This window comes from Tyto alba, unplaced genomic scaffold (genome assembly GCF_018691265.1).
Source record: "Tyto alba isolate M040663 unplaced genomic scaffold, T.alba_DEE_v4.0 Super-Scaffold_7, whole genome shotgun sequence".
Lineage (NCBI taxonomy): Eukaryota > Metazoa > Chordata > Aves > Strigiformes > Tytonidae > Tyto > Tyto alba.
In genome coordinates, this window is record NW_024881328.1 from 42,565,796 (window position 1) to 42,588,630 (window position 22,835).

General features: G+C 48.1%; 1 protein-coding gene across 1 annotated transcript in view; it reads left to right on the forward strand.

The window, feature by feature from the left end:
- The first annotated feature begins 234 nt into the window (after positions 1 to 234).
- TWIST2 (twist family bHLH transcription factor 2) overlaps positions 235 to 22,835 on the forward strand; it is a 37,988-nt gene continuing 15,387 nt past the window's right edge. Inside the window, exon 1 of the mRNA XM_033007390.2 lies at positions 235 to 1,005. Coding sequence (XP_032863281.1) covers positions 486 to 968 — 483 coding nt within the window. The 5' untranslated portion in view covers positions 235 to 485 and the 3' untranslated portion in view covers positions 969 to 1,005. The remainder of the gene's footprint in view (positions 1,006 to 22,835) is intronic.

Sequence of the window (22,835 nt, forward strand, 5' to 3'; positions counted from 1 at the left end):
ATTGAAGGGTGTAGCGGTGGCGGTGTTGGGGGGTGGTCGCCAGTTATCTTTTATTCGAGGTGCATTCCCAAGATTTTAGTTAAGTGTAACATAAAACTGTGAAAGTTTAGCAGGGGAAAAGCTTTCCTCCCACTGACCTGGCCGGCCAATCAGAAGGGAGCCCCGCACCTCCCTCACTTCTGACAACTATTTAGCAACTGAGCTCAGCTAAAGTTTCCAAAAAGTTAGAATAACTTCCTCTCTCCAAGACCTCAATTTTTTGCACAACCCCGGTCCTTGAAATAAGAGCCCTTCAAGCAACCTGGAAAACGTTTGGTCAGCAAAAAAAAAAAAAAAAAAAAAAAAAAAAAAGAAAAAAAAAAAAAAACCTCCTGTTTTTCCAAAGGATCTGTCTCAGGAATTTAAAGCACATTTAAGACACACACACACTCACATAACATAAGGAGGGGGGGAAAGTCTCTTCCCCTCCCCTTCTTGCAGAAAGCATGGAAGAAAGCTCCAGTTCTCCTGTTTCCCCTGTGGATAGCTTGGGGACCAGTGAAGAGGAGCTGGAAAGGCAGCCAAAGAGATTTGGCAGGAAGAGAAGATACAGTAAGAAGTCCAGCGAAGATGGCAGCCCCAACCCAGGGAAGAGGGGGAAAAAGTCCAGTCCCAGCTCCCAATCTTATGAAGAACTGCAGAGCCAGAGGATCCTGGCCAATGTCAGAGAGAGGCAGAGGACTCAGTCGCTCAATGAAGCTTTTGCCGCCTTGAGGAAAATCATCCCCACGCTGCCCTCTGACAAACTCAGTAAAATCCAGACCCTCAAGCTGGCGGCGCGGTATATAGACTTCCTCTACCAGGTGCTACAGAGCGACGAGATGGACAGTAAGATGACGAGCTGCAGTTACGTGGCTCACGAGAGGCTGAGTTATGCCTTCTCCGTATGGAGGATGGAGGGAGCGTGGTCCATGTCGGCCTCCCACTAGCCACCGCCCGGGCCAGGCGAGCCCAGCTGCCGAAGGGGTAGGTACCGATTTCTCTTCTCCTGGATGATGCTCCGCGTCTGTCTGGCCGCAGGATGGGGTGGCCGTGGTTCCCCTCGCCAGCCTGGCTCTGCTGCCGGGCTCGGTCCTGCCTGGGGAGAGGTGGCACGGCTTGGTGGGGTGCGGGGATGCTGCTGGGCGAAGGGTTTGGGGCCACCGACCCGGAGGTGAGATGGGCAGCGTAGATGTGTCCGGCCACCTCCTTCCTTCCCCCCGCCCCGCGCCTGTGAAAATTCAAAAAAAAACCCCAAACTTCCAGGCAGACAAAAGTCAGATATGCCCCATTTTTTGAAAAACTTAGGCGTGTTTCTGCGCTGTGGGGATGGGGGATCTGAGAGGGGGATCAGCGTTGAGGGCTGCCTGAGGAGGGACGGGGGGGGGGGCGGAAAACCATCGCTGCATGAGATTTGCCAGAAAGCACTGCTTCGGGGAAGGGTTTTAAGAGAGGAAAAGGCGATCAGTACAACAGGCTGACAAGGGGATCCGAACCAGCTGCCGCCCCTCTCCACGGGCAGTCGTGCCCAAAAATCCCGGTGCCGAGCCACCGGCCCCCGGGGCGGCCGCATCCTCTCCCGGCCGGGGGGAACCGGAGGGTCCGCGGGACCCAAGCGGGTTTCGGAGCTCAGTTCGCCCCAGGTTGCATTTCTCTTAAAAGAAACAAGCAGCAGATGTCGGCTGCAACCCCGGGCTGTGCCCCTTCCCCCTCACACAATAAAAAGCAAACAAAGATAGAAGAAACTTTGCCAAATTTTCGTATTTGTTTAGTTTCCCTTCCCCAAAGTGCTGGTAAATCAAAGGCTGGTGTTAGATGTAGTTTCTTATTTATTCTCATCACTAAACCCTTCCTCATCATTTTCCATTAGCAGAAAACTACTTCCTCTTGTGTTGCCTTTGTAATATTCAGGGAGGGAGGAATAAACAGTAAGGAGAAAAAAAAAAAAAAAAAAATCCCTCAATAACACCCTCATCTCAAGCTAATTAAGCAGAGGAGCTCTGCATTGTGTCAGCCAGAGTTTGCATACGGCCAGTCACTCTCTGGGGCTCGGTACATAAAGCAGAGCCCGCGAACCCGTTTCGCCAAGCAAACGCTCAAAAGGGAAAATTTTCCCTTTTCCTTGTAACGTCGCGCGTGATGTAAAATGAAATAATTTCATCATGCGGAGAATCGTCTCCTTAAAGAAAGTTTATCCCAGCCCACTGGCCGGGCTTTTTTAAAGAGGCAAATCCATCTTTGTTTTAGCAGCAGTAAACGGCCCATTTAAAAAAAACCTTGATGCAACTGCAGTACTTTGTTTTAAAAAGCCAAAAAGTGTTCAACCAGGACTTACGAGCGGTGTTAAATGCAGACTTAAAACCATTTCAGAAGCCGCTTAGAGTAAACGTTTCATTTGCATCCAGAAACGGATTGAATTTTGATGCTACAATTAAGCTTTTCACACTCTTTTCTAGGCAGCCCCCCAAATGTTAGGCTGTTCAAAAATCGGTTCCTCTATCCATTGCTCAAGCCGTCTGTTGTTTAGTTTTGCTTAAATAGGTAATGTTGCTGCCGTGGGTTTTATGGTTATTGCTGGAGTTACTGTTTTTTGCATGCTGCACCCTAATTTCAACTGCAAAAAACCAAAGTTGAGTCACTTTTTAAAAGAATAAACCCTCCATTTATAAAACAGAGTGCTTTTTCCCATGTTAATCTGGCTAAAAAAGCTGCAGCAAATAGATTTAAAAAAATAAAAAAAACAACCCCAAGAAAAAAAAACAAAACCACACGCAAAAACCCAGGCTTCTTGTCAAAAACAGATGTAAAATGTCCCAAACACATATTTCTTCAGCAGTTTAGATTGGCTGAATAGTAAAGTGCTGGGATGGAACAATGCATTTATTCTGTTGTTTCCCAAATGATGTGCTGCCATTGGCCAATGATGTTTTTAAAACAGTTATCTAATGCACAACCATTCCTCTCTATCACGTAGGACTTTAGCAGCAAGCCCCACTTTTCCATATTTACTTTAACCATATTTAAAAATGACTGTCAAATGACTTATTATTAGCGTGGCTCCAACAAGGCAGTTTTTATAGGTAGCTGCTCAGATTGTCCCTACCCAAAAGAAATTGTGAGCGACCTTTCGGACTGCGTGAAACACCGTGACGTAGAGCCAAACCCCGACGCGTTTTCAGTTTGCTTCGGAGTGAATCAGTTTTCGGCATCTTTGCCGTAACCCGACTTGCAGCCCGGTGGTTAGAGGTGGCCCTTTGCTCTGCATTTCCATGGCTTACAGAGGAAGGTCGCCTTCCCCCCGGCACCCCCGGACTTTTCCCCCTTGCCTCTCCTTTCTGTGCCTGTGTGTGCATGCACACGCGTGCGGTTGAACTGTTGAAAACGTTGTTGACAAATGGCCTGGTGTGGTGCGGTGCGGTGTCAAATTCTATCGTTTATGGTGACAAAAATTACGTCTGCCAGCAGAAAAAAAAAAAAAAAAAGTATGACAAGATGCTCGAGAAACCCTCTAAAATGGGCAAAGTTAGCTGGGTGGCGTGACACGGACTTCTGGATGGGTTTGTCCCGTCCGGGGGAGTTTTTGTGCATAACAGGGGAGGAAGCCTGAGCAGTCTTGATGGCAAAAATACCCTTAAGAAATAGCTATCTGAATTTGGGATCAGCTCCTGCCTTTCCTAGGGAGTAGCGAGCTCTGCAAAACGTTGGGCAAGCATGAAGGGGTGAGCGGTGTTCTGGCTGGCTTGCTGCGGCTGTCCTCCCTTTTCCCTGGGTTTTGGGGAGAGATAGGCAAGGAAGGGTTTTCTCCTTGGATGAACGGTCGTTCCCCTTCAGCTGCAAAAAAATCGGAGGAGCTTTTTGATTAGAAAATCAGAGCTTTGGGAACTGGTAAAATGCCACCTGGCCTCTGCGAACGCCAGCAGGTCACTGCTGCTCGCTCCTTTGGCCACAGAGGTTTTCCTGTTCTGCTCTGTGTAATTACAGACAACTTACTCTGGTAGTTTCAAGAGAAACAGGCACAACTTTGCACTTCAATTACTGCAATAGGATGTTTCAACAGACATGTGAAGCTGAGACTTCCTCCCCACAAGTCTCCCCACCTTCATCGCCGGCACCTGTGCCCCCTTCCCTCGTGGCCACCCTTTCTCTCTTTCCTTCAAAATGTTCAAGATGCTCTAAACTGCAAACCAATTCAGGAGAAAAGAAGATACATTTCCTTTTATTCCGTTTAGGAGGAAAAATCTGATCCAACCAGCATGTCAGTAGCATCAGCAAAGTGTAAAGGACAACGTAGCCCTAACTCCCCGTGCCAATAGGACTAGTCTGCCAACGACCCCCTTCTTCCCGCTTGCCACAGCAGGGATTGGGATGAGCCCTTTACCTCCTCTGGCCTGGCACTAATAAAGCCTTTCCCATCTTTTTTTTTTTTTTTTTTTTGTGCTGGGGAAGCCGTGTGCAACGTGTGCATGTGATATGCAGCCCTCTCACCACTGCCCCTTCAGACTTCCAGGGCTGTTTCCAGTATAAAACTCTAGCATCCTATTTCATTTTGTCTTTAAAGAAGCAAACAGATGTTATCTCTGCTGGCCCTGGGAAGTTCTATGGTATATGAGAGCAGTGCAGTTAAACTGGGGGTGTTGTGACACCAGAACTAAGCCCTTTTTGTCCCCAAAGCAGTATTTTTTTTTATACGCATCCTTAGAAAAATGTAAATACGTTTCCTTGACAGGAAGGATTGTAAAGTTTAGTATTTACATTAATAGATTTGTAGCCGGGGGTTTTCATCTTAGTGCATTTAAAAGCCCAGCAAAATGCATTTTGGATCTTCTGTTTACGTTCGTGTCTTTTCTTGGGAAAGAATAAATCTGTTACACAGCGGACACCAAACACGTTGCAGTCAGCCAGCAAACTCTCAGGCTCAGAGACCTTTGAAGGAGAGGGTGCAAGGAAAATGCTCCGGAGAAGGAGACATGCAAAAGACAAATCTGCCATGGGCTAGATGCATATAAACTAATTACCGATCATAAAGAGTTAGAGACACGCATGGTGGAGGGAAAATGTTGGATCAAAACCGAAGGACCGCTTAGAAGAGCGGCTAAAGCATGTTATTACTTACCCTGCCAGAGCCAGGGCTGCGGTAAAAGTCCTATTGGGAGAGATATGCATTGAAGGGTCATTAAGGGAACAGTCAAGGCATACATTTCAGCTAAGTAGACCTAATTTGTCTCCAAATTAGTCATCCTCACACCGGTCATCTGTGCAGAGTAGCTCTAATTTTTAAGAGCATAGAAAGCATCCTCATTAAAACAAAAAAAGGGAGATTGCAACGCCTCTCCTTTGCAACCTCCCTTCACATTCCTTCCTTCAGTGCTTTTTGAGGCATATTTCATAGAGTTATAGGTAGTGGTGATAAATTAGCCTCGGAGATCACAGCAACCTCTTACAGAGCCAGGACAGATCCTGTAACCAGCGCTGAAATCTCTTTTAGGGACATTTCTTGTCACTCTTTCCCCCTAGCAATATAATTATTTTTATAGCCGTAGCTCTGAGAATCATTTCCATGTGGTTCAGCAAGACTTTGAAATCTCCAAGCCTGAAATCTCCAGAATTTATGTCTTGCTGTAGAGCCGTAGGAATAGTTTGATGAGGCCATGAACACGCAGGAGAACACCAATGCAACCCTGAGCATGAAGTGAGCTCGACATGTAGTCAAGGAATTACAGTTGCTGGTCGGGGAAAGCACTCGTTTAGGGTAGCTTCCCACCACCCCCCTCCCACCCTACCCCTCCAGGTTTCACAGAAGATGAGGAAGGGGAAAAAAAAAAAAAAAAAGATGATTAAAATAAAATGCTGTGCCATGAAAAACACACTGGGCCAGATCGTCAGCTGGCTCCGAGCAAGCTTGCTGCTCCTTGCTAGCTGACGATCCCATCAGACTGCTCAGCGGGTTGCTCTAAGTGACATGGAGAGTGCTGTACACCATCGCTCGTGATTTACTTCTTAGGCAAATTTAAAAGTGAGGAGAAACAAGAAGTCCTCCAGCTGGATACTAGCAGCCTCGTGTCAATTAATGATTAGTTCTCAAGAATTAGAACAGTAGAAATATTTGGAAAAAAAAAATAATAATTAAAAAAAAAAAAAAAAAAAAAAAAAAAAAAAGAAACCCAGCAACCCAACAAACCAACTCTGGGCACCCCAGCATTTAATTAGATTTGTAGTAGTAGAAGACGGCCACTCAGCGACAACAACGAATCATACACAAATAACAAATTAACTCAGCCAGCCAATAAATCAAAATGAGGCAGCCCCTACCCTCATACCCATCTCTTTAACCATTTCCACACTGGACCTGGCTGATGGCAACCAGCCCACCCAGTCCACGCTGGGGCACAGCAACTGTGCCACCGGGGCCAGCTTTGGCGATGCCCTTGGACTTCTCCCAGCAAGGGGAGCCAGTTAAGCGGCAAATAGGTTCTTCTTTAGCATAGACCCCCTCAGCTGGGCTCTTTGTTAGGCTCTGCTCAACCTCCCTGGCACTGCGGGCACTTGTATTTTCTCTGCATGCATGCGGATGGGTGCGCAAGGCGGGGGTCAGGGCTCTGGTATCTCCCAGGGATGTGTTTCTCCCGCATTAAAGCAGGGATTTCTTTGGAGGGGTTGACTGGTAAAATACAGGATCTCCCTTTGAACTTTTCGGGGAACAAAAAAAATCAGCCTTTCTCCTCCAAAAATGAGCCGTCGCATCACAGGAAGCTGCATCAGGAACCTGGAGACAGGAGGACCTTGCTGGAGGGGGGTGCAAACGGGACAGGGTACCATTCCCGTAAAAATGTTAAAATAAGCAACAACCGTTAGGCGCTCTTGCTAACGGAAGGTTTCAAAGAGGCCGTGAGCTCCCGAATCTCTCCAGCCGGTCCTCCTCAAGGTCTGAGCCTTTCGGGTGGAAAGGGTATTTTGATCGAATCCTCCGAACTGACCCCAGGAAAGGCAGCCCGGACGTTTTCCCAGCCCAGCGGCCAGCGGGTGCTTGTCAAGCGCAGAGGCTTTCACCCTGCCCGCAGGCAGGGCTGCCCGGGGGGCCGGGTCTCCCCGGGAAGGGGGCAGCCGGGCACCCCTAGACCTCTCCCAGGGGCTTTGCTTGTGAGCCTTTGTGGAATTTGGGATTTTTTTTTTTTTTTTTTTTTTGGGCTTCTGCGTTTCAGCAAGGGGTGGGAGTTAGGCAGACACAGCCTCACGCGGTTTGCGAAAGCGATCAGACATCAAAAAGAAAATAACCCCTGTGCCCCGCACTAGTACGGTGAGCTGGAAGAGAGCTATACACCCTCCTCTTCCTCCCTTCTTCTCCTCTCCATCTTTTAACCACAGCTTGGAAAACGGAAAAGGGGTGGGGGGGAGAAGAGACAGATGTCTACTAGTTCAGCTTGATATATATTTACTGGAAGAGGTCCAGCAAGCCTGTACGAGCTTTAATTGAATTCATAATAAGATAGTTTTGCCTTGTTAACTGCCACCCCCAAGAAGAAACTTTACCATTTCCTTAAGAGATATTAGACCTGTCAAACTCATGCTTTAAAATGTATGGATTAAGTTTTGGATGAATTCAGCCACCAAAAATCCTCATGCAGTAATTTATGTGATTAGGCCTTCGGTTCAAGCTGTTCGGGCCTCCTTTAAAAATCATGTTTGTGCTTAAATGTAAATAAACCTAATCACTCAGCTAAGAGAGATGTGGGGGGATCACGGCTGTACTTGAGGCTCCTGTTAAAAAAAAAAAAAAAATCAGATGATCCAGGTGGGAAAATTCAGTAGGGTGGGATGAAGCCAGGGAGAGGCTTTCATACAGAAAGCAGCATTTTGTGTGGCTGGAGGATTCCCCGATGCATCCACATCCAGTGTCCCCAACATCAAGCTCCTTAATAAAATTAATCTGCCAGAGCGATCTCGCACAGCTACAAACACGCACATTTAAGACTGATCCTTACGGCATGTTTTGTGTGCACCGGGATGAAATCTCACTGTGTAATATAGCTCGTTAGAAGAAATTCCTGGCTGGGCAGGGAAGCTCAGAAAATTGTGGGGATGTTGGGAAAAAAAAAAAAAACAAAACAAAAAAAAAACCAAACCCAAAATTAAGGCAGATGCAGGAGAAAGGCCAACAGGCATATGCTTCCCAGTGTACAATTTGCCATCCGTAGCAGGGCTGTTTATTTAAGAACAAGAAATTAATCCCTCTGAAGAAAGCATGCCTGGGGAGCGCTGTGGCACCCTGATACCCCCATGCCATCACCCCTCGGATGCTGTGGGGAGCATGCTCACCCCGCAGCACAAAAAACCCCACCTCGGATGTGCTCAGGAGAGAGAAGCAATGAAATGGCATTTCGCTGTCGAAATTTCACCGCTTTTCTCTCGACACTGAAACAGCCCCGTCCCACTGCGCCTGCTCTGCGCCTCTGCCAAGGGCGACATGTATATATAAAATTGCCCTTAGAGGTGCTGCCCAGTGAAGAAAAAGCTCTGAGATCCTACTTGGGTGTTCAGAGCTGAGACCCTGGGGGAAAGCAGTGCCGTGGGCTGAGCTGCAGAGGCGGCGCGGCGCTGGAGGAGCTGCGGCACCCACGGGTGCTCGGCCATGCCACCCGCCCCGAGCAGCACGTCGCTGGATGCGAGCGAACCAGCCTCACGACAGGCACGGTGGGGCTCCCAGGAGAAAAAGCCCCTGGGGCACAATCCAACTGTTAATAAAAAAAGGTTAAGAAGGGGGAAAAGAGCTTTTCGGTGTGCCGAAACCGAGCGTCCGTCTCCTTGTCCCTCTTGCACGCTTCCCTCCGGGATGCCCAGCACCACCTCCCTGCCACGTACCCATCAAATGACATCCCACGGGCACCTTTGGCCAATTCTGGGGAGTTTCAGTCTTTCTTCCCGCCAAAAGCACAGGCAAGCTTGCCCAGGGGGCTGTGGCACACCAGACATCAGTGGGGTGGGTGGCAGGAACTGGGCCTGTGCGAGAGCGTCCGCACGGAGCCAGAGAGTTTTGGGGTATGGCAGTGCCTCTGGGAGTACTGGGGAAACACCGCCACGGACACTTCCCAGTAAGGTACCAGGGCATAAAACTACATGATAAAAGCAGGCCAGATGAAGTAATACCACATTTTAAAAATATCTATGCATAAAACATATTAATGTGTATTTTTGCACATTAGATAAGATGGCTATTCTGCATCATGTTAGAGAAATTTATTATTTTGATGAGCGCAGGAAATTTCTCCTATCAACGAATCCTTTTTGCTGCCCCAATTTGCAATCTCTGCGTCCAAAACTCTCTTCTGGCTCGGTGGGGTTTTATGCACTGAACAACCAGGTATTTTGCAAGAGGTTTTTAATCCTTTACCATGAAAAGGGAGGTTTAAATAGATTCCCATTATCACCAGCACTGAATAACCCCTCATTTTTACTGTATGGCTCTGAAATGTTTGCTGCTGGAGGGGAGCTGGACCGCAGCTGAGCGTCTGCTGCTTCCCCACCTTCCCCGTAGAGAAGGGGTGAGCTTGCACTTGGGTTTTGATGCAGAGAGGTGGGTGAGGGCATCGGGTTTTGAGCTGTTCGAGCCACAGTTTGTGCCCCAAGAGCAAGGGAGAGCCGGGCATCCCTTCCCAGTGATCCCCACAGAAATGTTGGAAACGCGCAACCTCGCGATCAGTATTCCTGGCGATAACTTAATGTGAGCAAAGGAGTAACTCACTGCTGGTTTACATGTTTGTCCCAGGGAAATTAGTGGTGAAGAGCACCATAAAAAGATCCTGTTGCCCCAAAATGTTATCACAGGTGCTCCCAGCCAATGCATGCCATGTGTCCAGAGGGCTGGGGATACGGGGGTAGCATTTTTAGCCGTGAATTGGGAGCTCAAAACACACTGATTTTCAATAGCAGTGAGTTAATCTGAAAGTTTTACTTCTAAGCACTGTTATTTTGTAAATCAGGCAATACTTTCACTCTCGGTGGGTGGTGAAAGGTAAATATTTTAAAGTGGTTGAGGAGGCTAAGGGAAACAGACATGGCTTTGAAAATTGTAGCTACTTCTTAGCTGTGAATTATGTCAGAATGAAAGAGAAATACCTGACTTAGAGTGACAGTCTACAATTACATTTCCCTTTTTTGATACTGTTTTTTTATCCTCAAATATATCGTTATTAGCCCATTTTCTGCTGCAACTAGAAAGGTTTTTATAGGTACCACATAATGTCTAAGCAGATACGAATACAAGTCCTGATTACGTTTTAGATCTGCCCACTCATCCCTGCTCTTACAGAAAATAAACCTGTTTATAGCATGTTCAGGGCTATTTCCTAATGCCATAATTTCACCAGCCGTGCAAATCGGTTGCGATGTGCTTTTGTTCCCAGTGCCTTTCTTAATCTTTCATTTAAATGCAACTACATGTGTTTTCACACAGCTCTAGCAACATTTGAGCTATTTTACAATACAAAAACCTCTTTCTAGATAGGAAAACCACGGGCTCCCCCCTTGCATTACTCATCCACTGCACCGATCAATCTGCCCTTCAGCTCTTCTTTATTTCAGGCACATCCTTAAAACCGCACACACAGCCAAAATATTTCAAAATGAGGGGCTTTTCGGTCGTTTTTGCTGTGCCACGCCAGCAGACCCAGCCTGACAAAGCAGCTTGGGGAACCCCAGGGGAGCAATTCCATGCGAGCTTCCCCGTTGCATGCAAATACACAGCTCGTCTGTGCAAGATGCAGTTGCAAACTGGCAAGCAACCCCAGTACAAGCCCATCTTGACTTTGCGTGTTAAATAGGTCCTTCAAATCGCACCCTCCCCATGCAGAGGGTGTTTGCCTGCGTTGCTGCCACAACTGATTTATCCCTTGGGACTGGCAGGAGCCCCTGGTGCAGATGAGCTGTAGGTGATGCAGCAGCGTGGGCTGCAAGCACAGGACAGGCTCCTGGAGCTGGGCACGGTCCTTTTCCTTGGGACAGAGACAAATGTGCTTTGGGAAGCAAGGGCCAATGTTGCCATGGTGGATGCGAAGGAGAGGAGGGGAGGAAAACTTCTTGGACATCTTGAGGGGAGCCTGGGCCAGGACTCGATGCCTGAAGCTTTGCAGCGGGTTTGGTTGCTGGGACTATTGGGGGCACTGAGGAGTTTTGAGTTGCTCCACTGCGCTTTGTAGGTGCAAACACGGCCGGTGAGGCACCTGCAGCTCCGCAGCCCTTGCACAATCGGGCAGGTGACTCAGGAAAGTTGTTGGCTCGGTGGTGCAAAACACAGCAAGGCTTTTACCCCCAAGCAAGCTCACCACTTCCAGCTAGTTGACTTCTTGCAGGGGTGTTGAACTTGGGGGGGACACCCACACCGGGAATGACAAACCAGCCCTGAACACAGCTCCAGCCCAAGTGCGCAGCCCTTTGCAGGCAAGGATGGGACCCCAGCCTTTAACCCTGGCTCCCCCCCTCCAGCCCCAGTATCCCACAGGAGCCCTTGAATTTGGGCTCTCCACCTCTCCGGCTGCCAACATCCCAACACCACATAGGGATGTAGCACCACCAGGCTTTACACCAGCAGGTCTATGAGGCATCAGATGGAGCTGAGAGGCTGATGAGGCCATTTCTCCCATTTTCTTAGGAAACTAAGAAATTTAAGGAAAAAAAAAAAAAAAAAAAAAAGCAGCATTTGGCAGCAAGCAGAGGGTGGGGATCCCTGCCAAGGCCTGGACAGCTGTACCTTCTTCACTAGCAAGTTGTGTGATCAGGGAGGGCTGTGCTGAAAGCCAAGAGGAGTTACCATAGCTGCCACATTGCATTTTGCTGATCCTCCCTCTGGGAGACACCTTAAAGAAACAAACCCACCCTAACAGCTCCGCCAGCCCTCGCACTCCACCGTGCATCAGAGGAAAACTATGGGTGACCTCTCAGGGTTTGTGGTTTGTGGTGTTTTTCGTTCCCCCCCCCCCCCCCCCCCCCCCCAACCTCCAGAGTTTCTGATCCAAGACAAAGGGACAGGGGAGGAGGAGAGTAGTTTATACAGAATTGTTTTTTCCGTTTTCTGCAGCCTCGCTTGAGTACAGAAAGGCCCTCCCATTCATGGCCCCGGCAGCGCTCCCGTGGCTGGACCTTGCCGACAGCTTGAAATAACCCAGGAAATTGTGCAAAAGCCCCGGCGGGTCCAATCCTGCCCGGCTGGCGGCACGCACAGCTCCGCAGCCGGGACCGACCCTCCCCAGCCCGTGTCCTTGCGTGGCAAATCTTGTAGCTTTGGCCTGGTGGGGTCTTAAAAATCGCAGCAGGGCAGGGTCAGGTCAGGAGGAGGGAGGGAGATGCAATGAGCATGGAGGAGCTTTGAGGAGCACTGGTGGGCTGTGCCTGACCTGCCAGGAGCATTCCTGCAAGTCCTGGGCAATGGCTGGGGGAAACCTCTGCTCACCTCCCAGCGGAGCAAGTAACAAAACAGAAGGCGCTCAGCTTTCTTCTTAAACAGGAAATTATTCCTCCTTTTCTTCAGGAGAAAAGCAAGAGACCTGTTTCCAGGTGTTACCCCTGCTCTATCTGTCCCCTACATGACAGCCAAGCACTCACCAGGCTTCGAGATTTATTTTTAATCTCATCAGTGAAACAACCTTCTGACCTCCAAAGCCTTTTTTTCACAGAGTCTGCCACGTGTATTCTTGTTTCCATTGTAAAGCTCACATTCCTTGAAAGCATCTCAAAAAAATACTCCCAAGGAGCTTTGCTTGCTCCGAAGCCATACTGAGGTACCCAGTCCCCAAACTGCTGCACAAAAATCCCAGTGAGGCAGAAACATATTTAGCAGCTCTCCCTATCCTAGCAGCCCTGTAATTATCAGTTTCCCAGGCTGAGAGAAATCCGTTTAATGAAAAAGTTGGGAAGTAACAGGAGCACAGCAACAGCTTGCTGACTCAGCATCTGCTGGCACTAGAGGGCAGGATACACTACATTAAAGAGTAAGGTGAGTTTGAGGTTGCATCCAAGGGGCACATCTCATGTATGGCTAACGGGGAGCTCATGACATATCGGGGAGCTGCCTCACTGCACAAAACCAGGAGGCCCCCAGGTCTGCACCGAGAGCATCCCGCAGTGGTGGTCATCGGGAAAACAATCTCACAGGTTATTTAACTGAGGATCAGAAGGGCAAGTGGCATCAGAGGCCCTTCCACTACATCAGTCACAAATGCCTGCTGCTTTGCCAGCCACGGAATTCCAGGTGAAATGTTTTGCCTCGCAAAGGGAATGCTCTGAGCGGTATTCACCAATGCTGTGTGGCAGTTTCTGATCCAAAGCATTTGGTGGATCTGTGCAGCAGGCACAGACAAGCTACGCTGCAAGTGCTGTAGCTCAGATTCCTGGAAATAACCTTTTTCATGCACATTGACTAGCTGAGGCTCAGGCAGTTGTCAACATACTCTTTCTATATTAAAAAAAAAAAGAAAAAAAAAATCTCATTACTTTCGTGTGTTTTTCTACATATATGATTAAATCTGTGCTGTCCTCATCTTAGTAGGAGATTTTAGATTAGCTCCAAATAAAACAAGTACAGGTTTACTCCATTCCTATATCTCCAGCCACTTCAATAAACAACCAAAATTTTAAAAGATTACTCCAAGCAGGTCATGCATTGCAGTCCTTTCATTAGTGAAAACCTCATAGAATTGGCAGGCTTCAAGAGCAAGGTAATTTGTGGTCTAAACACACACAAAAAAACTTCTCTCAAGCCTCCCAGGCCTCCTTGCAGGGAGGCCCTAATCCTGCAACCACAGCACGCTGCCCTGCAGCATGGCCGGTACAGATACCCTGTACTTGACTGCAGAAAATATTGTGGACTGACAGCCAGGAACAGCAGGTTGCACCCAGAATAAGCAGTATTTTTTGATGTCACGACTTGTCGTACGCGCTAGCAGCTAAATGGGTCACGTGTGGATCACCCGTGTGAGGAACCCCTGCCAGGATGCCACCAGCAGCTCGGCAAACACAGCGCAGGCACAGGGTGCGGCAGGCATTGCTCCCAGCTCCTGGGACCCACAGCTCTGCCAGAAAGCGTTGACCCTTCCCTGAGGGACTGAACTGCTTTTTTAAAAAAAAAAAAAAAAAAAAAAAAAAAAAAAAAAAAAAGGTAAAGATTGGGGGGGACGCTAACAAGCTGAGCCCTGCCAAGATGCTGTACCCACGGGGCTCTAGTCACTGCAGGCAGCACAGGGCTAGACCCAGCTGTGTGCCAGCAGAACCAGTGTGCCCAGCAGCCCCTGCTCAAAAGCTGCATTTTCAGCTGAGACACCTGAAAACAGCTCAAGAGAGCTTTCAGGACCACAATCAGGGTATTGGGTTAGGGAGATGAGAGGGACAAACCCCAAAATATGGCTGCTCCATGAATTTCTTAGAAGAGAATCACCAACAGCTCCTGAGTAGAAGAAACGTGCAGGTTCGTCTGCAGTTTGGGAGTAGAGATGTCTCACCCCTGCTTTGCTGCTAGGGGAAAAAAAGTGGGGGGTGTGTAACCATACACTTGGCTCCTAGGAAATGGGGTGTTTTGCAGGACAGCAAACTGGGAGCTGCTGCAGAGATGGTGGTTGATGGAAACCCCCCCTCCGCCCCCCCCCCCCCCCAGCTTGTTCCCATCTGCTCTGCTCGTCTCCAGCCTGATTCACACCGCTGCTTTCAGTGAGGACTCTGCACGCCTGGGCCCTGAGTGCCACGGGATGTCGGGGCCAGCTAGCCAAGGTCCCTTCTTGGGTTAATTGTAAGGACGACAGCTCTTTCATTACCGCATGGCATTTGATGTGGTGGGGCCAGCAGGCTTTGCTCTCCTTGCACCCATGGGGATGCTCATCTCCACTGTGCCCCAAATGAAGGGGCTGGTCTGAACCTACTCCTGGTTGCTTTGCCCATGCAATTTGGGTCAATGGGTGGTGCCTCAGTTTCCCCTCTGGAAAACAAATGCTAATGCTTTTCCTTTGAGTGCCTCTTGCCTGCCTGCCCCATAACCTCTCCAGGAGACAGGATCTTCTTCCTACAAACCACACATGTAGAGAAGGGAATCCACACGCAACCTGACTGCTTTTCCTCTGCCCAGCCCCATGTCTCCCAGCCAGCCCATCCTCTTCACTGGTTGTACCCCCACGGTGCAGAACATCCTCTCAGTACCCTGTATTTTTAGGTGCTTTTCACATCCCAGAGGGATCCGACCTCTGCCAAATGGAAACTGGCTCTGTACTGGGGCCAGGCTGAGCAGCCTATCTACAGCAATTTATATGCATTTCACAGCTTCTCATTTCAGCAATCTAAATTGCAGATGTGCGCCTCAGATTTGGAGAGAGACAAAACGGAAGGAAAAAGGTTAAGCAGCTCTCTGAGTCACTCCAATACTCGACCTACTGTTGATTTAGAAACCTACCTCGGCAATAAATACTGAATAAAGTTCTCCAAACTGTTTAACCTTTTGTATTCTGGCCAGAAAAACAAACAAATGAGAACAAAACATCCCTCCAGAGTCAGAAAAGCAACAAATCTGGAAAACCCTGTGGTGGAGTTAGAACCAAGAAAATAGAGTGACCCAAAACAAGTGACCTAAAGAGGTGGGGGGGGAGGGAGAAAGAGCAGCAGACATGAAAGGCAGAGAGGCAGGCACACTCATTAGCGGAGCAGATAACGAAGAGAGCACAGAGAGCAGAGTGTGCTGCTCTCCGGGAACTGCTCCAGGCAGCAAAATACAGCAAAGGCGAGCAACAACTTTCCAAACAAGCAATGGGAGCACAACAAAAAAATAAGAAAATACAGCCCAAACCCTGCTGCTGCTGAAGCCAATAGGTACTGGCACCCACTTTGTGCAGAAGAGTGGTTTGCAGCCACATGCTCCTTGGGGTTGCACAGACTCAACACGTCCATTATAAACCCAAATTATTTATCCACAGGCAGTTTGGTTGCTGCTTTTTTTGGGGGGGGTGGGGGGGGCTAGAAGCACCAGGCTGAAGGCAATGGACATCTCAGCTGCGTAATTCAGGAAGAGCTCGGCGTGTAATTGCAGTCAGGCATCGCATACAGGTAGGCAGAAGCATTCATGAGAGAATTAGCTTTACTGCAGGCAGGGTAGGCATGCATCAGTGGTGAGGAAGCTCTGCAGAGGGCTGGCACTGAAGGCACGGCACAGGCTGTGCATGGAAGTGTCCTTAGCTTTGGAAACCCCTGTGGATTTTCGAAGGCAGCTGAACCACACAACCCCCCCCCAAGATCTCGTTGAATCATTTTTGTCTTCAAAGCACAGGGTGTAGCAGCGGAAGGAGAGCTTTCCCTGGGATTTGAGGCACTGAGTGGGAGTTGAGAGAAAGGCCAGCATCTGCTGATCTCAGGGTACCACCAGGAGAATACTGCACAAGGATCTCAAGGAGTTCACTTGGGCCAGAGCCATCCCAAGGTCTTCAGTTAAAGCAGAATCACTAAAAAGACGTGCAAAGTGACTGGGGGGAGCCAAGGGGGCTTTAGAGTCCCAACAGTTGTAAAGATTAAAAGGAAAACTGATGAGCAAGCATTTACAGCATAAATCAGACTTTCCTTAAATATTTAGGCATGCTTTAAATCAGCAGTGCTGTGGTTCAGAAACCACCAGAGGTTTTGCAAAGATGGGGATGCATTTAAAAAAAAAAAAAAAAACCAAGTCACCATTGTGGTCAGCACACAGACGCAAAACTTCGGACAGAGACAGAGCTGCCCGCTTAGTGCTGCTTGATAATAATTCAGACCCAAACACCTCTCGGACTAATTTTTTCCCCTGACTTCCTAGATCAGGGACGCAACCCTCCTCACTTCCACTTGTACAGCAGTGATACCTGCTGTTGAATGCAAGACTGAATTTCTGTGTGAAAAGTCATGCTGACACCTGGAGCATTTCTCTCTACCTTGCTGTGAAAACCCTCTTGTGTTTCTACAGCTTTGAACAGCCTATGCCCCTGGTTCCTCCTCATTCCCAGGCAGTTGCCAGCCCCCCACATCAAACATGAGCTGAGACAGGATTTCAGAAACCACACTTCAAGCTCTTTTTTCTACTTTTGAACTCTTCAAAGATGATATACTCGAGCTTTTCCACCTAAAGCCTGAAGATCAGAAACGTACCCTATTAAAAATACTGCGTTAAGACATTACATGCTCTGTTAATAGCATCATTAAAAAATTACATGGGACTTTAATAAAATGCCAATAAAGCAGGACTAAAGCTAGACATCACAACAGCAAGAGAGGTTTCTGGTGCAGAAGGGAAAGCAGAGAATATCAAGATTTTTGCATTAGAGATGTTGAGCCAGCAGTGTTCCCAAATTGTGGGCATTTTCAGATGTGTTTCTGTACCTTCATCTATTCCTTTCGCCCCTTTGCTGTAGATCCTAACACACTGGCATTTTCTTGCTACAGAACTGCGGGGTTCCTCTCCGTGCTGCAGCCCCTCCTGAGAAGTAGGATGGGATCTTGGGAAGATGCATCTTTTTGCAGTGTAGCTATAACAGATGATGCCCAGCGGTGGGAGGGAAGTGGAAGGGACTTAAACATCAGCTTCCTCTGAGGCAGGACAAACCCATACTGATTACATGGGAGGAGAATTTCATGCTGCTTTTCAAGCCTTGTGTGAGAAGGAGCCCCGAGAAGTGCAATCAGTGATATTAGAGAGCTGCCAGGAGCATGTGCGCTCACACACGTCTCCCTGTCCTTTGCTGAGTCTGACAGACAGCGAGGAGCTCAAAACTGGGAGAAGGTGAAGGAATCTGAACCAAGAGATGGGATCATCTCCTGTGCTCTCATCTCAGCAGAGGCAAGTGGTAGAGCAAAGGGAGTTGAGGGGGAGGAAGGAGGCGCAGATGAGAAGGATCCCAGGAGACTAACAGCAGAGAAAGGAAAGGGCCTTGGAGACCGGGAAAGAAGCAGCAGGCAGAATGAGCAGCTTGGGCTGGGATTTAGCACAAAGGGAGGCTGAGACTGACCAGGCATCACTCTAATATGTGAGGAACCTGGTCACAGTGGGGATCTCCACTTTGCTGTGCAGACCACAGAGCGCTGCAATCACGTGGATGTTGCGGGCACGATGGCTGGGATGAAGGGGGAGCAGCCAGACCAGCCACGAGCATCGGAGTCAAGAAAGAGGCAGGCTGGAGGCAAAGACTCCCAGGAGCCAGCAGCACCCTTTTCACACCTATACAACATCCAGGGGTACAAAAACCAGGGAAGGAGGAAAGATGTAAACAAGGTTCCCAGAGACTGGCTGCAGGGTACTGGGAAGGTTTCCCCACTTTCTCTCCCAGCCTGGTCCCAACCCTTACCCAAAGTTGAGCTGAAGCCCCGACCAGCTCTCCCACAAGAGCAGTAGGTCCTCAGGTCTCCTCTGCTACCAAACATGGGATAGGTCAAAATTCACTTTGATGGTTTCTCAGCTCCCCACACAGCAGGATACCCAGGCTGTTTTATTTGTTCATGACTAAGATGGTCAAACAACATTTAGTTGAAGCATAAAGCTATTTCACCCTCACGGTGTGCAAGTTCCCACTCCCCGCTGGAGCACTGTGCTGAACTTGGCTTTCAAACAGTCAGGACTACCTTCCTCTGACCTGGGAAGAGACAGGGTCCAGTGAACAGACTGAAGCTGAGAGGTGAGGCTAAAGAGGTTTAGGGCCCCTCCAGATCTGAGATTTTTTTTTTTTTTTTTTTTTTGAAAGGCACTAAGTTTCCTTGATCCTTTTGAGAATGCTAGCCTGCGTTCCTGACAGAGTCTTTATAGTTCAGTGGATCTTTGAATCTCTTGGAAAAACTTAAATCTATAACAATATAATATAAGACCAGTATAAGTAGAGATAAAGCAACAATTTCAGGGTGGAGGTACAGAGCTGGAAGTGGAGAAGACCCAAGCTGGCTCAGAGCAGCCCCTACATGTCCTGCTACTGCAGTGGCTCAGGCCATCTCCACAGAATTTTCTGGTCCCTGGACTAGACCACAGCTCCCTTTCCTGGAAAGGTAGCCCACAGGCATTCCCCCTTGGCTCTTTTGTGCCTAGGGGCAATCCTCAGCCAACAAGGCAACTTGGCTGAGTCTCATCAGAGGTGATCTGCTGTCTGGGCAGGGAGTCCCCAAAAGCTAAGCATCTCATCCACAGCCCATGCACAGGTGGACAATCTTTGCAGTCATGGAAAAGGGGAGCTGATTCCCCCAGAACAGATACAAACCACCAATTTCTGCAGTCAGAACCTATCTCGTGTAACCAGACACAGCTACACTGAAAGGAATAAACTCGGCTCCTTTCATTAACAGAGTATAGATGGAAACAGTTAGGATACTTTAATACTGGAGAAGTCCAAGAGTCCCATCCCCTGGATTTAAGACCAGCCCATAACCAGAGATGAAACAGCCAAGTGAGGTGACAGGAGTAGTATAAGGACGTCTCTGGAAGTAAAAGCAACGCCAAAAGTTCTCCTTAGTCTCTGGAGTTGCTGTGATATGGTATACTCCAGCTAGTTTTCTTGTTCCAGCTCTACCTTGTTTTGGGATAGCATGTAAACACTTGGAGATGAGCGTAGGTCCTTCCAGCATGCACATCAGAATGCTTCTGTTGCATGCCCTGCCCTGGAAGAGAAAGCGCTCTGGTGGAATAACCCAGGAGTGTTTGCCAAAAAGGGACTGAGGGGAGGGAAGAAAAAGAAGAAGAAACTATTTAATAACTCCCAAATCATTTTTAAAAATTCATTAGCTATTATTTCAGCTGTGTGACCTCCTGAAGGGACTTTCTAGAGGGCCAGATTATGCAGTCAACTAAAAATATAAATAAGTATGGAAAGGGCAGAGATCACTTTGTTCGGCCAGATCGTGGGGGATGTCAGGTTAAGTTTCCTGTAGGGTGCAACCGTGCGCTTCCAGGAGACAAGTGTGGCCCAAGAGCTCCCCCAGTCTGAGGACACCTCCCCGGCTGGCAGGCACAGCACCAGCAAAGGAGTTATTTTCACTTTGGGAGTGCCGATTTCCAAAAGCTGCCCGCCAGTCCCGCCGGGACAGAAGCACCTTGCGTTGCTGCAACGTTTGCAGCTGCAGTTCAAGCGCGTTGCAGCTTCAGGCTTGTTGCAGAGATGAGCTCCCAGCCAGGCACGCTGCTCTAGGTAAGGGCCTTTATCCTTCCTAGCAGCAGCTCTTATTTTGGTAGGGGAAACTTTTGAGCTCCTTTCCATTTGTATTTCTTACTACTTCCACCTTCAACAAAAATTAATGTGGCACAAGAACCAGCCAGCCTCCCGGGGCCCTTCTCCTGAAGCATCATTTCATTCACTCATTTACTGATGTTGATTTAAATAAAGGCTGCCTAAAAACAGCAGTTAAAATGAGGAACTGCTGATCCTTGGAATGCTATTTGCCTTTCATGGGAGGACATAGTAAGAAACACAGCTAAACACATTTGCCAAGAACTGAGGGTCAGGTGGAAGGGGAAGCTCGCTCCACAAGGTGTGATGTCTAAAACCGGAATCTCTCTTCTTGTCAGTGCTATCCCTATGGTTGTGCTCCCTAAAATATAAACACCGATTTTACAGTATTACATGTATGTATGTACATGCACACCAGTATTTCCTGATGCAGGCAAGTGCTGTTTTATAAGTGCATACATGTGTAGGGGAAGTGTGCATAGATCTATGAGACCAACCTGTGCCTGAGTAAGAGTGGCAACCAGAAGCTTCAAAAGAAAACAAAAACATCTTTAACCGGTAAAAAACAGAGGAGTGCAAAATGCTTAAAATAAGTCAGTACAGACATCCTACACTCTTTCAAACCTACAGTATATTTAAAGTCTAAATATGGTATCAGTGATGATCTGTGTATTGTGTGTAGAAGCATTCACACACTTCTCTAGACAGATAACAGACTGATACTTCCATGTACTCTACCTGCACTCAATTTGATTTCTCAATGAGCCTTTAAAGCTTCCATTTCAATCACTAAATGTAACATGTAATCTCCCTCACTTCACAAACATACACGTGCAGATTTAATCTGGGGAATAAGAAACTTCAGGAAACATTTTGCTGTACTGCAAACATAAGCCTCATGTAAAACTCTGTTGTGTAGAGCAGAAAAGCTGCCCAGCATCAGCTGCAACCCTAAGCAGTCAGATGAGAAGCCCACCAGCAGCAGCTTCAGAGGAAGCCCCTGACTCACAGGACCCCAAGCTTAGCTCAGGTCTTGCACGCCCTAGGACAGCTTGCGAAATTCAGAGAGGAGCAGCATTACCAAAGTCAAAGCACAAAGTCTTTGTTTTGAACAGATGCAGAGAACTCCTCTTCTTCCCGCCCCCCCTCCGAAAGGGGATTGCATCCCTACCACAGTAATACAGGTTATTAGCTCAGTGGGAATCTCAGAGAGTTCACATTCAAAGGTTCAAACAAGTCCAGCTTGCAGCTGGCAAACCTAAACAAGACCAGCCAGCTGGCGTTGAGCTGAGTCATCCACACTAATTTGGTTGAAAATGTTGACTTAACCCATTCATTTAATCACTGAAACCCCCAAACCCTGACAACTGGAGACTAGAAAACATACATCTGCCTTTTGCAGAATGACAGGCTGGAAAAGACCATGCAAACCAATTTTCCAGAGCTTTTTCTCGGCTTCTGCATACATGCTGCATGCAAATCAAGTTCTTGGTAGTCATTTGCGTGCCTGTTCTGATTCAGCAGAGCACATTGCACATCCTTAATGCATGTGCTAAATCCCACTGAAGTCAGTGGGGCTAACAGCACATATTTAGACATTAGGCATGTGATTAAATACCTCAGCTAAGGACACGCTGACTTTTTTGCTCCTTTAGCAGAGAGATTTCATCTTTGGGTGTTCCTTCCTCCAGGAGTTTGAAGTTGCTGGAGTGAGACAGTTTGTTTCCCTTTGAAAAATAACAGCAAGGGAGCAATCAGCTTTGTTTTACCTCTCCTGAAGCCATAAACTCTAGAAGCGTGATGAAAAACTGACATGAGATCTCTGAAGTGGGCAGTTTATTTTTAGGAGAGAAACACAAAGCAGCAACCTAGAAAGCTGGTAGTCCACAAGCAAACTATACCACCTTCGGTGTCCACTCCCAGGTCACTAATACACAAAAATTTTAAAAATTATTAGTTAGTCATTGCAGAGGAAATGAGAGCTCTCAGGATGTTAGTTTATAGGAGTGCAGGCTCTTGGAGCAGAGCAGTGGGTTGGGCAGCTGTCAGCCGGGGCAGCTCACAGCACCATCCAGGCTGGAAACGTGTTGCTAAAGAGGCTGTGAGTAAGAACGCTCCCTCGCCCGCTTCCCGTTACTTACTTGCCCAGCATCACCCACGTAACAGTTTCAGGAAAGCCTAAAGCAGGCAGCCGACCTCAAGCCGAGTTAGGAGCAGTGATGCTAGCCTTATGAGGCTTGGAAAAATGAGTGATTCACGGTTGCTCAGAGCCCAGACAGGGACCGGTGGGTTCTGCTACCTCCTCAGGAGACCATGCTTCTGAGGTAGGATGGCAACATCAGAAACCACAAAAATAAAGATAAAATATTTCACCCATGACCAACTGCAAGGGAGATTCACAGTCACTGTTGCCTTCCTCTCCAGAATGCCCTGCCATTGCTCTAACTAGAAGCCCCTCCAGCAGCCACCACAGTCCAAGGAGCACAGGGCTAAAAAACAACACAAAGATTCGAGCATTTGATCAGAGCCAGCCAAGAGGTTTGAAACAAAGCAAACAAGACCATGCTGTAGCATAGCGTGTTCAAATAAAAAAAAAAAAAATGAACCAAGCTGCTGCAGACTCCAAAACCC